The sequence below is a fragment of the Agrilus planipennis genome, unplaced genomic scaffold (genome assembly GCF_000699045.2).
Source record: "Agrilus planipennis isolate EAB-ADULT unplaced genomic scaffold, Apla_2.0 scaffold93, whole genome shotgun sequence".
NCBI lineage: Eukaryota > Metazoa > Arthropoda > Insecta > Coleoptera > Buprestidae > Agrilus > Agrilus planipennis.
In genome coordinates this window covers 783,353-799,218 of record NW_020438867.1, presented here as the reverse complement: position 1 = coordinate 799,218, position 15,866 = coordinate 783,353, and the positions used below count along the sequence as shown (strand labels likewise).

Sequence of the window (15,866 nt, the reverse complement as noted above, 5' to 3'; positions counted from 1 at the left end):
AATTTTTATTGTTTGAAGTCACCTTTGAAGCTATTAAACAATTGAATGAAATGATTAGATATTATACAATGTTATACGAGCCAATGATGATTTTAGTAAAAATAGCATATGACGAAATACATGCTGCAGACTAGTAAATTTTTAACGCTCCTTTGGCGATCGTGAATAGTGGGTAGATCGACTTGCCTTTGTTTAATTTCTACATGATTGAATTAGTAGAGTAGGTATGTTATAATCTTTATAATCTACCCATTATTTATGTACAATTAATACCTAGCAAAATATTTCCAGAAGTCATATGAAAACAATAGTAAAACTGCTTGTACAATTATTGTACGAAAGTTAGATACTTAATTTAGATATGATAGTTTTACGTTATATCAGATACTTACGATAAATAGAAAAAAGTAATGAATTTTATTACTCCGTAAATCCGAAATTCTCAGAAAATTATGTAATTAGAAGAATTAAAGAACCTAAAAAATCTGATTCCCTATTAAACTCTGTCTGAATCCACAGGAACCTTAATTATGAAATACGGTAGTATCACTGTCCTTCAGCTGCTTATGACCTGCGACTGTGGCATAGTTCCAGCTTTTTAGCTTGGCGGTGATTTTTGAAACCTAATTTTTATTAAAAACTAGCTTTTCCCCGCGGCTTCGCTTGCAGAAACTAATATTGTTTCTCCATAAAACCTTTTAACTCCCAATTCACCCTTACAGCGTTTTAATTTTATGTAATGTCGCCATCTTAGATTTCAAATACAAACGTAGCAACAACATTCCATCCTTAAGGGTTGATTTTTAAAAATTGCCAAAACACGTATTTGCTTAATTTCAACAGTGAGCAACCTTCGAGTAAATCCTAGTACAAATAAAATATACCCCATGGAAACGTTGCAACCTCTTTTCATTTAATTAATAATATCAAACTGCATATATACCAAGTTTCAAGTAAATTCAACCCAAATAAAGTATGTTCCAAACATAAATTGCAACAGCTTTTTACCCCTAACATCCCTTTGGAGGTTGACTTTCAAAATGTCGAGATAGGTCTTTCAGAAATTAAATGAGAAACCATAATGAATAGATTAAGTTTCAAGTAAATCTGACCACAAATAATATATGTTCCATTTAAACATTGCAACTCATNGTATACACGCTGTAACATCCACGTGAAATAAAGTTATCTAATATTAAAATTTTCCTTCGTGTATAGACACACATTTAGAGCAATTCCTAATTGTTTAATTTACGTAATTTACAAAATGATTTGTGCCAACCACCCTCTTTACTATTTTTTTACACCAAATCAGTATTTAACGTAAGGTTATTCTTGCTTGATAATTCGTCCTTTGTACTATCTTCCCAAAGATAATATTAATATTTTTTCATTTGTTAGACAATTCGTAAATTTATTACTAAAATAAAAAATAAAATAAGAATACTCCCACCTGTACAGTAACATAAACAGAAATAAAACTGAGATATAGGCACCTAATTTAATTTGTTGTGTAGGCTCCTGAAGATCTAAAAAGGAGAAATACGTACCTATTTATGAATTAATAAATTATATGGTGAAAATTTACATGTTTAACTCCAATTAATATTGATGCAGACTTTGAATTTGGGGAAGGAAAACAAATAAATCGAAATGTGGAAACGCCTTACCAGTATATTAATATTAATCGGATTATTATTATTATTGAATAATGTCGAATATTAAACAATAATATATTCATTGCATTACAAAATGTCTCCGGTATGTCGTAGTTGCACCCCGCATTAAAAAAAAAAACTCTTCACAAATGTATACCTATTCCTATCTATTACATTATTATTATAATTTTCTATACATCCTTGTAAAAAATTTACTCGTTTGAAACAGGACCTATAGNTATATAGATTTTAATTGAAGTAATGTTGCTAACATTGTCTACCATAATGTTATTTGTTTTACTATTCCTGCATCGCTGTTTTTTGCAATCCTGTTCAACTTGTAGATATTTCTCAAAACAAAAATATCCTTCTGATCCATAAACAAACAGTTCTAATTTACGTTTGCATATAAACGGATTTCCGGTGTGCACTGTGTACTTTCATCTTTCATGTTTTGATTGTTTTCCTGTCTTTTAATAATTCTACAGTTTATCTGACAAACGTTTGTTGCTATGATGAAATGTTGTTTTCCAGATGAAACAGCCTTATGCGTGTCCGAATAAATTCGTTGTCCCAATTCCCCACTGAAACGCGGACTAATTCGATGCCAAGGCCATTGCGGTGGCAGATGTCGAATTTAGGATGAAATACGATACCCTACTAACGAACTATGAATTCGTATTTCGCGATTAGTCTCATGTATTTGTTAGAGCTGTCCCAGTCTAGCACTTAAAATTTATTGTCCTTGTGGTGAAAATGTACCCGTTTCCATGTCATCTTCATTTAATTGTATAATACACTATGCACTTTTGACGCCAGTAGTCATTAATTGCAGTATTAAAATTACATTGAATCATTAACTACTTCTGCAAATAGACGAAACTGGTAGGATATTAGTATTGTAAAAGGGGTCCTTTTTGATGAATAATAAATAGCTACTGGCCTTTTTGTTGAATTCGAATATGAGTAAAAACAGAGATATGTTTCTATAAAAAAGGATTTCATAATTATACATTACTAAAGCTTCTTACTGCACGTTTTCTGAGTCAGATCGAATAATATGTAGCAATATTTTGAAATGTAGAGGTAGATAATACGGAGCTTCCCTACAACAGACGAAGCAAAATAAATTTATAAAAAACTTTTCACTGTTTTGTAAAAGTTTCAACATTAACATTTCTATAGTACGAGTTTAACTAAAAAAATTTGTACTACTTGATTGATTGATATAGAGAATCCTGTATTTCTATTGGTCTACTTAAAGCGTATTGCTAAAGAATTTCTTCTGAATTTTTTTATGCTTTTCAACAAAAAACGTGTCGAACGAATAAAATACGAACAATTAGAGTAATTGCGCAAAATATAAGTCACTGCATATTCCACCTGCTCAAAATGTAGGTACTAACGGGCCAATGCAGCTATGTCAGCTAGTATTAAAAATGAAGTAAAAAAATGATTACTGCAATCTAGCGATTGTCAATTTATAAAACACACTATGTATGTATCCTACCCTTGATGTAGTTACTTCCATTAGTTTCAAAAAACAAAAACAACCAAACTAGTCAACTCTGATTTTGTTGGTTGCTTAGTTTCATTTTTAATCTCCTAAATAGGTATTCATCGACAATCAACGGTAACCTAACATGGCTTCAACGTCAACAATTAAAACTAAAGGAACGTCGAGAACAACAACTCAGGGACGAGCGACAACCCCATGAGACACGACTTCTCTCGGAATTGAGGCAAGTGCATAGTCGACACTTACGACCATCGGCAAGTCATCGTGCAGACGGTTATACGAGTGACACGACGGCTTTCGCTGACGACGACGAGGACTTTACGGTACCATTGCACATTAACACAACATCCTCAAAGAACATATCTTCTCCGAGCTCTCCACACAGTGGTAGCGCTTTGCGTAATTTCAGCTCTTCGCAAACTTCAATCTACTCGAACACCACCCCTAGGCACGAACGTCCCTTCATGGCAGTCAAACGAGCTCACGAAGTACAGAAGTATGCTGAAGTAAGTAAACTCATAATTAAACAGTTAGATTGTTTCAAGGTTTATATCCTAAGTTCATTTGCGAATATTCATTAAAATTTAGCATTTTTGACACCTACTAGAACTAATTCTGAACGAAAGTGAACCGGGCCTTATGTTCTTCCCCGTGTAAACTTAGAATTACAGTAAGAGCTTCTTATTCGCGGGGTATACGTTCCATAAATATGCCGCGAATATAGAAACCGTGGATATGGAATAGTAATTATGTAGTATGGAATCATAAGGGATACGTTGTACGGTTCCAAAATAAAACCAATATGTATCAGAATAAAATCAATTTATTCAGAAATTCGCAATTAAAATTAATCGTTATTTAGGTTTATAAGCTTTAGGCAAGGGTGTAAAAATTTGGTGTTTTTTCTTGTTTTGAATTTTGAAATTAGTCTACTCTTTTACATCTTTTATAAAAGTCGCCTCGGCACGAGCCAACAGTACATACTAGAAAGATGCCGGACGATACATTAAGGGGATTCAGTAGTACACGCGCCGTAGAGTAAAAACATGATTATCGGTTCTAGATATCATGAGTTTAGTGTTTGGAACAGAGGTTTGAAATTTTGTAGTAAGATAGATGTTTTTTGTTGAGGTTCGATTAAAACAATATATCTTTTCTCAACGGGTGTACTGCTGTACCACATATATAAATACCTGATCGAAGGACCACCGTATAAATAAGACACGGAACTGTAAAATGTATATGTACATTTATTTACACTTTTACATAAGTAACAACTGATTATGAGAATTGTTCTCAGCTGAGTCTACCTTAGACTCTGGAAACTCAAAGTGGAGTTTTTAGTTGAAATGTTTTAGAACGAATCGAATCTTCGACTTCGACTTCGACTACGACTACTTATTTTTTTGACAAATTTTAGTATTTATGTTACCCTTCTGATGGAAGGGGCAACAACCAGAATTGTGTGTACTAACACACACACACAAACAAATTATGCCTGGTCCTAAGAAATTCAATAGAACTACAAACTAGGTATTTATAATATTGAATAGTGATTGAAAATTCCAAATGACTAATAGGTAGGTATACAGGAATGAGAGGTACAAAAGAGGTAATAAAACTATTTACAATGGGGGTAAGAAATATATACAGATTATGGGGTTTTTCTTAGGACCAACTTACGACTAATAGCCTATAATAATGTAATGCCTACTGCTTGATCAAATAAATGTTATGATTATAAGTTTAAAATATTTACAAATATCGGCAATAGTCTTTTGCGCCGAAACATGCCGGCCGCGTTGAAAGCGTTGCTTTCAAAACCTTTTATCCATTAACACTAAGATTGTCACTAAAAGGTAGGGCACATAATTTAGTGACTGATCGCTTTAATATAGCACCGTTGGATGTTCTAATAGACACTACTCGTACGACGTTATCGTCACCAGGGTGCAATTTGGTCACACGACCTATACGCCACTGACACGGGGGGGTATTGTCCTCACGCACTAACACCACGGTTCCAATCTTCAGGACGTTGATAATGTTTTTCTTCCATTTGGTCCGAACCTGCATTTCGCTTACATACTCCTTGCTCCAGCGTTTCCAAAAGTGTTGGAGTATCCGTTGAATGTGTTGAAATTTACTGAGGCGGTTTTCGGGAACCTCCAACAAATTCTCGTCCGGAAGCGCTGTTAGTTTCCTTCCGATTAAGAAGTGAGAAGGAGTAAGGGGTTCGAGATCATTGGGATCACACGATAAAGGAGTTAAGGGACGGGAATTGAGAACTGATTCGATTTGTGTTAAGAGAGTATAAAACTCTTCGAAATCGAAATGAGTATTTTTTGTTACTCGCTTTAAATGACCCTTTATGGACTTCACTCCAGCTTCCCATAATCCTCCAAAGTGAGGTGAAGTGGGTGGAGTGAAATGCCAACTGATTCCATTATCATTAGCAAAATCGATAATCTTACTTTGATTGTTTTTACTTTGAAGCATGTGTTTTAATTCAATCAGATCATTATGAGCACCTCTGAAATATGTTCCGTTATCAGAATAAATATTAGAGGGCCTTCCCCTCCTTGAAATAAAGCGCCTTAGCATAGATAAAAATGCGTCTGATGTTAGACTGGTTGTGAGGTCTAAATGTACCGCCTTTGTAGAAAAACAAACAAAAATGCATATGTACGCCTTTATGAGTTGGGCGCCGCGACCTTTTTTAGATTTTATAAAAATTGGACCTGCGTAATCGACGCCGCAATTAAAAAATGGTGGTGACGGGATAATTCTTTCTTTAGGAAGATTTCCCATGATATGTGCGATTGACTTTGGCTTCGCGCGGAAACAAGTTACGCAGTCGTGTGTAATTTTACGTGCCAGATTTCTTCCAGAGAGTGGCCAATATTTATCGCGAATGGACGAAAGTAATTGATTTGGTCCACAATGAAGCAACCGAATATGTTCGAAATTAAATATTAATTTTGTAAGAAAATGGGAGGAGTGTAAAATAATCGGATGCTTTTTATCAAACGAGTATTCAGCCCTTTCAATCCGACCTCCTACACGTAAAATACCATCAGTATCTAAGAATGGGTTCAATGAAAGTAAGGAGTTTTTTGTATCTAATCGTTTGCCTTGTTTTAGCTTATGTATTTCGCTTGCGTAATTAGCTCTCTGAGACATTTTTAATAACAATATGAGTGATTTTTTCATTTCATTTTGTGAAACCGGACCCATTAATCTTTGATTATATGGTAACTTTAAATTGTTAACGAAGCGAAGACAATATGCAACAACACGCTGTAATTTTACTAATGATGAAAATTTAGATAGACATTCTAAATTGCTCGTTTCTACGGAAAGAGTAGTGACTAACCTTTCTTCTAAATTTGTATTTTTGAAATTACTACAGGGTGTTGGCCATCGCTCTTCAACCTCTGATAACCAATGAGGTCCGTGCCACCATAATAGGGTGTCGTTTAATGAAGACGCTTCTATTCCGCGTGAAACTAAATCCGCGGGATTTTCATCTGTCCTAATATGCCTCCAATTGTGAATGTGAGTTAAAGTTTGAATTTCTGAAACTCGGTTGCAAACAAAGGTCTTCCATTTACTTGGGGCTGCGTTTATCCAACTTAACACGATTGTTGAATCGCACCAAAATATGCATTTATTAAATGACATTTTTAACGCTTGTACTGTTTTTTGGTATAATTGAGCTAACAATACTGCTCCACATAATTCTAGCCTCGGAAGTGTAATCGTTTTTAATGGTGCTACACGCGACTTAGAGCATAATAACGAAACCTGATATTGTCCAGCATCGTTCATGCTTCTTGCATAAATGCAGGCGCCGTATGCCTTTTCCGAGGCGTCGCAGAATCCATGTAACTCCACTAATTTAGCATTTTTACATATAATATGTCTAGGAATAGCTAGTGTTTTTAATGAAAATAATTTATTTCGACATTCTATCCATTCGCTATGCAATTCGAACGGTAAAGATTCGTCCCACGATACTTTACATTGCCACAATTTCTGCATCAGTAATTTAGACTTTATAATTATAGGGGCTAATAAACCTAACGGGTCATAAATCTGACATATCGTGGATAATATTGTCCTTTTAGTTATTTGACTGTGTGTTGTAAGATTGCATAGTGAATATTGAAAATTATCTGTTTGAGAATTCCAAACTATCCCTAACGTTTTGGATTCTTGTTCTTTAGAAAAGTTAATTATATTTTGATCTAAATTATTGTCTATGTTAAGTTTATTCAATACAATTGCATCATTGGATGCCCATTTGCGTAATTGAAATTTAGCTGAACCTAAAATGTTTACTATTTGTTCTTGAATCGAAACTGCTTCTTCACGGGAGTCGAAACCTGTTAGCAGATCGTCTACGTAGAAATCATTTTCGATAATATCGGCAGCATTAGAATGACTTTCGCGATGATCATTCGCAAGTTGACTTAAACACCTAATTGCAAGAAAAGGCGCTGATGCCATTCCATATGTTACCGTATTAAGTTTGTAATATTCGATTTCTTTATCAGGACTTGTACGCCAAAGAATGATTTGTAAGGTTTGCTGATCATTGTGTACCATTACCTGACGGTACATTTTGGCTATGTCAGCTGTCAATACAATTTCATGTTTGCGAAAGCGCAAAAGAATTGAAAAAAGGTCGTTTTGGATCGTAGGCCCCACATATTGAATATCGTTAAGCGATAATCCTGAACTACCTTTAGCTGAAGCGTCGAACACAACGCGCAATTTTGTAGTCAAGCTGCTACTTTTTACTACCGGGTGATGAGGTAAAAAATAGTGAGATGTGCTGTGATCACTATTAGGTGAAATCTTAGACATATGACCTAAAGTTTCATATTCTGTCAAAAAATTAGTATACTCTTCCTTTAATTGAGGATCACGGTTTAGTTTCCTCTCTAAGGAATATAAACGTTTTACTGCATGTAACTTGGAATCACCTATAACAGAAGCGTCCTGTTTTAACGGATATTTAACAACGAACCTTCCTGCTGGATCGCGTACCGTATTTTTTGTATAATGTTTCTCGCAATATTGTTCCTCAGGAGAATAATTTTTACGAATATTAGCACATTCTTCGATTCTCCAAAATTTTTCTAAATTATTGTTAAGAATGTCCTCTTTGTTTGATGTTAAACATAAATTTACGTGGGAGATATCATTTGTATTTTCAGAAAATGTGCCACCGATAATCCACCCTAATCTTGTTTTTTGTATATATGGTAAATTTTTCCCCAACTTTTGTTGTCCAACGCACAGCAATTTCCAAAATATACCTGCACCTAATAAAATATCTACTTTCCCCGGTTTATTACATTTAGGGTCTGCTAAACGAATATGATTTGGTATATTTAACTGACGTAAATCAAATGCTTTGTTGGGAAGATAGCCGGTAATTTCATCAATTACTAAACATGATAATGTAGTTGAGAATTCATTTACGCATGATTGCATGCGAATCTCAGTTTTTGACTTTATATTTGATAAATTTTGACTAATACCAATGACAGTTAACTTTAAGGGGTCACGTCTTAGCCCAAGTTTGCGAAAAAACTCTTCAGTGATAAAATTCGACTGAGAACCTGGATCTAAAAGTGCCCTGCATACATGTTCCTTACCGTTACTATCATATACCTTAATTTGCGCGGTTGATAACAACGTTTGATATGTCTCGATATTGCAAGCATGATTTGAATGAGATATTTGTTCCACCTGCGGGTGGTTATCTACAACTATATCCCTATTGTTATGTGTCTCATGAGGAATTACATTGTTATGATTATTGATTTGACTATTACCTGAATTACTGTTTACAGAATTATTACTTATATTAGAATTATTGGGAAATTGAAGGTGCAACAAGGTATTATGTTTTTTGTTACAAATTTGGCATAGACGAGACGTACAATCTCGGGTTTTGTGATTTCTCTTTAAACAATTTAAGCAAAGGTGTAAACGTCTTGCTTGAGAGATCCTTTCTTGTACCGATAGTTTTAAAAACTCACTGCATTCAAACATAGCATGCGATGATTTACAAAGTGAACAAGATACTTTTATCGTGCTAACACAACCCTTAATGTTTGGTTTGTATGTTGGTTTACTGTTGTGGCTATTAACTAGATCAAATTGACCTTTATTGACCTCTACTGACGCTAGAAAATTACATCGTTTTTCTAGAAATTGAATGAATTCACTAAACTGCGGAAATTCACCTTCATGTTTAAATAATTCCCACTCGAATCGAGTTGTTTGGCTTAATTTGGCGCTTACAATGTAAATAAGTAATAAGTCTACAGTTGGCTGCTCGTAATTTTTTAATGATTGCATTATTTTCGATATATCATCTACAAAATGTTGCAGTGAAAGATGTGATTCTTTCTTTAAGAATTCTAAATTAAAGAGCGACTTAATATTATTTTGTATTATAAGTTTCTTATTTTCGAAACGTTTGCATAAGATATCCCATGCTATAGGGTAATTTTCTGACGAAATTTTTAATGACTTAATGGCTTGTGCCGCCTCTCCCTTTAGACATGAAATTAAATAGTAAAATTTCTGAATTTTACTCAAACTATTATTATCATGAATCAGCGAGCCAAACGCATCCCGAAACTCTACCCAATTCTCAAATTCTCCACTAAAACTAGGCAAAGATACACTAGGCAGCTGAATTAAACCGCCATCTATACCTAATTGTGATTGCGGATTCTTAGAGTCAAATGATGAAGATGGTTTATTTACGGTGTGCTTTTCTATAAGAATTTTAGCGCATGCTGTACATTCGTAATAAGTATTTTCAAAAGATTCTAAATCACCTTCATGAATTGGATCATCAGAAAGATTGATTATTTTCGCATGAATTTCTTCATACTCGTTTAAAATAGGTTCTATATTTGATAGACGCATTTTTAACTGTGCTATGGCCCTATCATCAATATCTGATTGCTGTTCTAATTCATGTACCTTGTTTTTAAAGCGAGTTATTCGAGATTTAAGAGTTGCCCTACGATTAATAAACTCTCGTAGTTCATTCGCTCTTACTTCTTCCTGACTCATGATTTTTAAATTGAATCAGTCTCAAGGAAAACACAAAAAAGGTATTAAAAGGGAGATAGGTAAAGGAAATTGCACTTACAGAACGTGTTTCTGAAGAATGTTCAAACTCGGTAGCTGGAGCTGCTGGAATTCCTGAATACGGCTCACAGTTTCGGCTTTCAATGAATCCTGGTGGATAGATGGGCTGGCTGTTTTGGCTTTCGAAAGGAGTCCCAATAGAAGGACCGGGCAGTTAAGCGACGCGTCCCACAACACTGAATATTACGTAATCAGAAATAATCCTTGTTCCTTGGATAATCTCCGAAATAACTACAAGTAGGACTGCACTCAATGTGGACGAATATAACTGGATTTTTTATGTTTTTTATCCGGCTCGAAGGACCAATGTTTTTTGTTGAGGTTCGATTAAAACAATATATCTTTTCTCAACGGGTGTACTGCTGTACCACATATATAAATACCTGATCGNCCTGTTATATGTCATATTCGTCGACTTTTGTGACCAGTACAAACAATCTTAAGAAGAAACCAATGAAGGAGTTAGATATGTAGTCATGTGGGAAGAAAGACAAAATAAAAAAAAGTCGCCCCTAACTTCTGTAAACTCACATTAACCAGCGGATATTTATGTCTCGCCCGCATATCATGTGTTCATTTTCAACATGAAACTAAAACCTCGTTTTTTTTGTGCTAATATATTTTGAGTAGATTATTGCTTAACTTTCTAATTAGGCCTTGTATATGTTCAACTTCGAGTAAAGCCATTAGTAAACCACGCATGTGCGCTGATAGCATTACTCATGTGTAGTGTTACTATTAGAGCATAGACAACTATTAGAGTTAATTCGAGCCTCGGCTAGATCGGTCCGCGTTAAGTAAGATGCGGGTGTAGATTAATTAATTTTGTGGATCAGTGTATCGGCGTAATGCAGAGTGGATTATCAAACTCAACGTAGTACTGGAGATAAAGGTAAAATTATTTTGTCTTATAATTAATCCTATTCTGTGATATTTTATACATATATGTATAGTTAAATGGATTGCCATTGTAGTGGTTTATTAGAGTTTTAATAAATATTAAATAGTGTTGAATGAATTTGTTGATAAATTGTAGGTACAGGTCTTATTCGTAGTGGGTTATGGTTTTTGAAAACAAGCACCACGCAAACTAAAAATTTTTGATTTTTGATTGCTGCAGCATGTAATTTTTGGAACTCGTTACAATGTTGTGAATAAAACACAAAGCGATATTAGGTTTTTATGTAAATTACATTGCACTTGTTTCGTCAAATAGGAATTCGTTCAACTGACGAAATACATAATATATTGAATGCTGGAAAGAAAAAATTTAATGTCTAACATATTATTCGGACACTATTGATGGTTAATTTTTTTGCTTCCTCCCATACATTTTACCTAATTAATTTCGGTATACATCAAAATAAATATAAGCCAAAAAAAGTCTCAAGCAGTACCTTGTACCATTCAAGGTTGTTAAAAGTCATCGCAATATTATTATTCATGTTAAACTGATAAACGCCAATGTGGTTGAGAAAAATTTTAATAAAAACCTGTGTTCTACAAGAAATTTTTAATTGGACATTATTTATTTTTTAGTAACTAATATAATATTTCATAACAACACATAAACTTATTCGTTATAAACATTATATTTATTAAAAATGAAAATGAAAAACAAACATTAAGTATACTCTTTTTTGTCCAACTGTTTCTGCATTACATTTTTTATCGTAGAATTAAAATTTTAAATAATTTGCTATAGTTTATTTGTTATTATTTTTGTGTATGTATACTTTATACTCCGCATTCAAATTTACAATACCAATAATTTTAGTCACTAACCCTTGTGTCCCTTTTAATTACCGGACCAATCGCCCAAAATTTTTATTCGTCAGATATCCCATTCTTTTCCCATATCCATGCCATATTTTTGTACAATTTTTCCAATATAATATTGCATATCTCCTAGCCTTCCCAGAAATTCCATCTAACTGAACCGCTTTTTTTCCTTTTATAATTTCCACCCTTCTACCTGTCTTCTTTCTACTAGTATCAAAAACTCTCCTACAACCATCTCTTCACTCACTTTTCAATATCTTTTTAAAATGTTTAATTTTTTCACTCACTTATGATTTGTTACTTTTCCTACGACTATTCATTATTTTCGATCACCCCTACGTGCTCCTCGTAATCTTTAAATCATTTATTATTTTGTAACTGTAGTCTTTTTTGCTTTTATTAATCTGCTTTATACTCAAATCTTTGTTTTTTTTATTCTCTCCTTCACATTCATTCCTTTCTTTTCTTCCAACAACCCTCCTTCTCCCATTTTTCACTTCAACTAGTCATCTGTATTTTCTTAACAATCATACATTTTGTCGTCATTGTTAAGGAACCTTATTTGTGATATGCCGACGCAGGGACTTTATGGCATAAACATTTTCATATTTTATTATATCTTTAGTGTAAAGCTTATTGTTATTGGACTTAAATATATTTCCGAATTCTACGGTCACGTAGGCAAATTCGCAGAAGCACAAATGAAGGTTTATCCCATGGTTAGTATATTGTGCATTGATGTTACCGTCAATAACCTCGTTATTGGGAGGGATAATTTGTCGATTTCGGAATCTAGTGTACAAAATTTTAAGTTTAATAGAGCAGTTCTTTTGTAGACTCGCTGAGAGTAACTGGACTTTAGTTATTTTCATAAAACATTAATAAAAATCAATATTTATAATAAATTAGAATAAGTCGTAGTTGTAAGTTGTACAATAAATTCGTTATAGGTATTTACAACTCGGCGTTTCTATGGTCCTTCGAGTTATATATGTGGTACAATTGTACAAAAAGTTCGAATCAATAATTTGAATATTTCGAACATAAAAATAAGAAAAGCGCCCGCGGCTAGTCGGCGAATCGATAAGCCGCTCACACACACGTATGCCCGATCGCACACAAACACGCTCGTGGTCGCTACAATATCATAGGTAGAAAAAGTTAGAAATGAAGAGGTGTTAGAAAGAATAGAAGAACAGGGGACGCTATAAAAGTCAGACGAGATAGGTTGGTAGGACGCTTTCTCAGGCATGAAGGGCTATTTCGAGACATTTAGAAGCAGAAACAGAAACAGGATCACATTACTGTTCACAAATAGTTAAGAGTGAGGGATGTTCTAGTTTTAAGGAAATGTAAAGATTAGCTCAGAACAGGAAAGAGTGGTGATGCATGTCCAACCAGTCTTACCACTGTCGATTCTATGACGTTGATGATTATGATTAAGGATTTTCCAAATGCACAAAAGAACAAACTTTAAATTGTTAAATATTTTACTATAACATACATAATTGTAACTGGTTGTCAAATATGTACATTTCTAAATGTTGAATTTTCTTTTCAGAAGACGTAAATCACACTTTTGGGCCACTTGACGGAAGTATTTACGCAACCATAGCAAAGAAACCGGAGCTGTCACCCGGTGCCGTTTCTAGTCCCTTGACTGTGTCCATGGACTCTGGTATTTCTTCTGCAGGTAATATTACACTTGTTATACATTTTTTATTATAACAAAGTTCATACTCAACCGGTTTGAAGGTAGTTTTATTACACTTTTTCAACTTACTCTCGGAACGGATGTAGAATAGTTGTTGTACTTACATAAGTCTAGGTAAATTTACTTTTTACGAATATTCTCTTTAAGTGTGCACTAAATGTTATTACCTACAAAATTATGCAATGTTTTGTTTTCGAGAAAAATAATTTTAAGTGCAAGGCTTTCGTCAAACTGGCATTAATCCAAACACTAGTGGTGCATTCGCATGTGTTTGAAAATAATTAATTGCGTACATATACAGAGGAGAAAAGTGTATTACGTTCAATTTATTTTTGAAATTATTTATTACTTTTGCTTGTAATGGAAATATGCGAGGTTGCATGCATTAAATGACTGAAGAAGAAAAAAAATTGATTCAATTCCTTGCCTACACAAATACCCTTTTAAAGGTATCCAAAAAAAAAAAATGCGTTTAGTTTGTATAAAACTAAACAATCAAATAAAAATAGGTTTTATCCAGAAACCTTGCATTCTTTCGTTCAGATTAAGAAAAGCAAACCGTTTAGGCATTCCACGTAAAATTATAAACAAAACTAATTAGGTGCGCTTGTGGGGGCAGGTCACCAGCAGAACGCCAACACGAACGCCTCAACGAGTCCCCCTCCGACTGCTCAACCGTCCCCCCTAACCCCCGAAGATCAGCATCGCGAATTGGACGAATTGCTATCGGATATGATGCTCACCGTTCAGAACATTCCCGACATCAAACCGCGACAACAGCAAAACTCGGATTGCGATTCCTCGTCGGCGACGACATTCAACCTCGACAATGTCCGATACATAGACGAAGAAGAAGACAAGAATATTCCATACCACGCTCGACAAGATAGTAAACCATTTACGTACGGCGTCAATTCAAACATGATCGGGGATTCGAAGAAATTATCCAGTCCTAGCCTGGTGCGAAAAGCGAGCTTTAATAAAAGCTCAGGAGATACATTGAAAAAAGTTCAGACGCAAGTATATCCGAACGCTACCTACAAGAGCAGCAACTATTCGAGCCCTTCCAGCAACTACAATTCTTCCACGTATAATTCTTCCATTTACAATACTTCAGACTATTCCGATATCGGTTCTAAATACAACTATTCTACATTACCACCCAAGAGAGATCCTATTGACAGTATCTTTACACCCAGTGCTTTAAGTGCGAGTGATCCTTATAAGAAAGAGTTTCGGGAAGAATTTTACAAGGACGAAGTTAAAAGATACGATCCGCTGAAGAGGAGTCACACCGATGGGACTATCAAGAGAAGCCTGGATAACTATTCGGATTACAGAAGTATTGGATCGCCTGTGTCGAGTCCATTGTCGGACGGGAATTTGTCGCCTCCTAGTGCCTTCAGGAGCTCACCAAAGCAGGAAGGGTGAGTCTATTAATCAAAAGCTCAATATCATAACTTCTCAGTTCGTAGGTACATATAGTGTGTTTTAAAAATTTTAAATGCAGGATTGTGTACCTTTTAGTGGTATGTTGTTTATTCTGGAATCTAAAAATGAAATATGAAACTTTATCGCAACTAATGTTGCTGATAGCTGTAAAACTAGAAATTTAAATTACCAGAATCACTTATTTTTTGTATAATAATTTATATCTTAATTAGTATATATGCCACCGAGAGAACGACCTTTTCGTATAGTACGATTTTCACTTCTAAAAAAGGCGTTGACTTGTTCTGCATATATTATAGTTAAATTAGGATTTGAATTATGCAAATGTTTTAACGGGTTATTACGCAAACAAAACGTCTACAGCATGTAAAAGTATTACTATAAGTATCCTTGAACTTGATTTTTTACATTGCGAGCGCCATATGTCCGCCGTTTCTCTTCAACTGCTGATATCGTCTCGCTCAGAGACTCGTTCAACTTTTTTCTTGACAAATCGTGTTATTTACGGCAACTACTAGTCGAAGATGACGATAAATGGACGTAATACGTCGAAGGT

The 15,866-nt window shown here is 34.4% G+C and overlaps 2 protein-coding genes across 3 annotated transcripts in view; both read left to right on the top strand.

The window, feature by feature from the left end:
• The window catches only part of LOC108739713 (tensin-like), a 45,303-nt gene that overhangs the window by 21,629 nt on the left and 7,808 nt on the right, over positions 1 to 15,866 (top strand). The window contains exon 4 of the mRNA XM_025976055.1: positions 3,272 to 3,683. Coding sequence (XP_025831840.1) covers positions 3,272 to 3,683 — 412 coding nt within the window. The remainder of the gene's footprint in view (positions 1 to 3,271; positions 3,684 to 15,866) is intronic.
• Positions 13,686 to 15,307, top strand: LOC112904898. 2 transcript variants are annotated; one of them, XM_025976070.1, is made up of 2 exons: positions 13,686 to 13,837; positions 14,460 to 15,307. In XM_025976070.1, the coding sequence occupies exons 1-2, from the start codon at positions 13,813 to 13,815 to the stop codon at positions 15,287 to 15,289; spliced, it is 855 nt and encodes a 284-aa protein (XP_025831855.1). In that variant the 5' UTR covers positions 13,686 to 13,812; the 3' UTR covers positions 15,290 to 15,307. The 2 variants fall into 2 exon arrangements, with proteins under 2 accessions (XP_025831855.1, XP_025831858.1); XM_025976073.1 differs by having other exon boundaries at positions 13,688 to 13,837; positions 14,478 to 15,307.

Coding starts and splice junctions, on each gene's coding strand:
- LOC112904898 (XM_025976070.1), top strand. CDS start 13,813: ATGGACTCTGGTATTTCTTCTGCAG. Junction 13,838..14,459: donor CTCTGGTATTTCTTCTGCAG/GTAATATTACAC, acceptor AAAACTAATTAG/GTGCGCTTGTGGGGGCAGGT.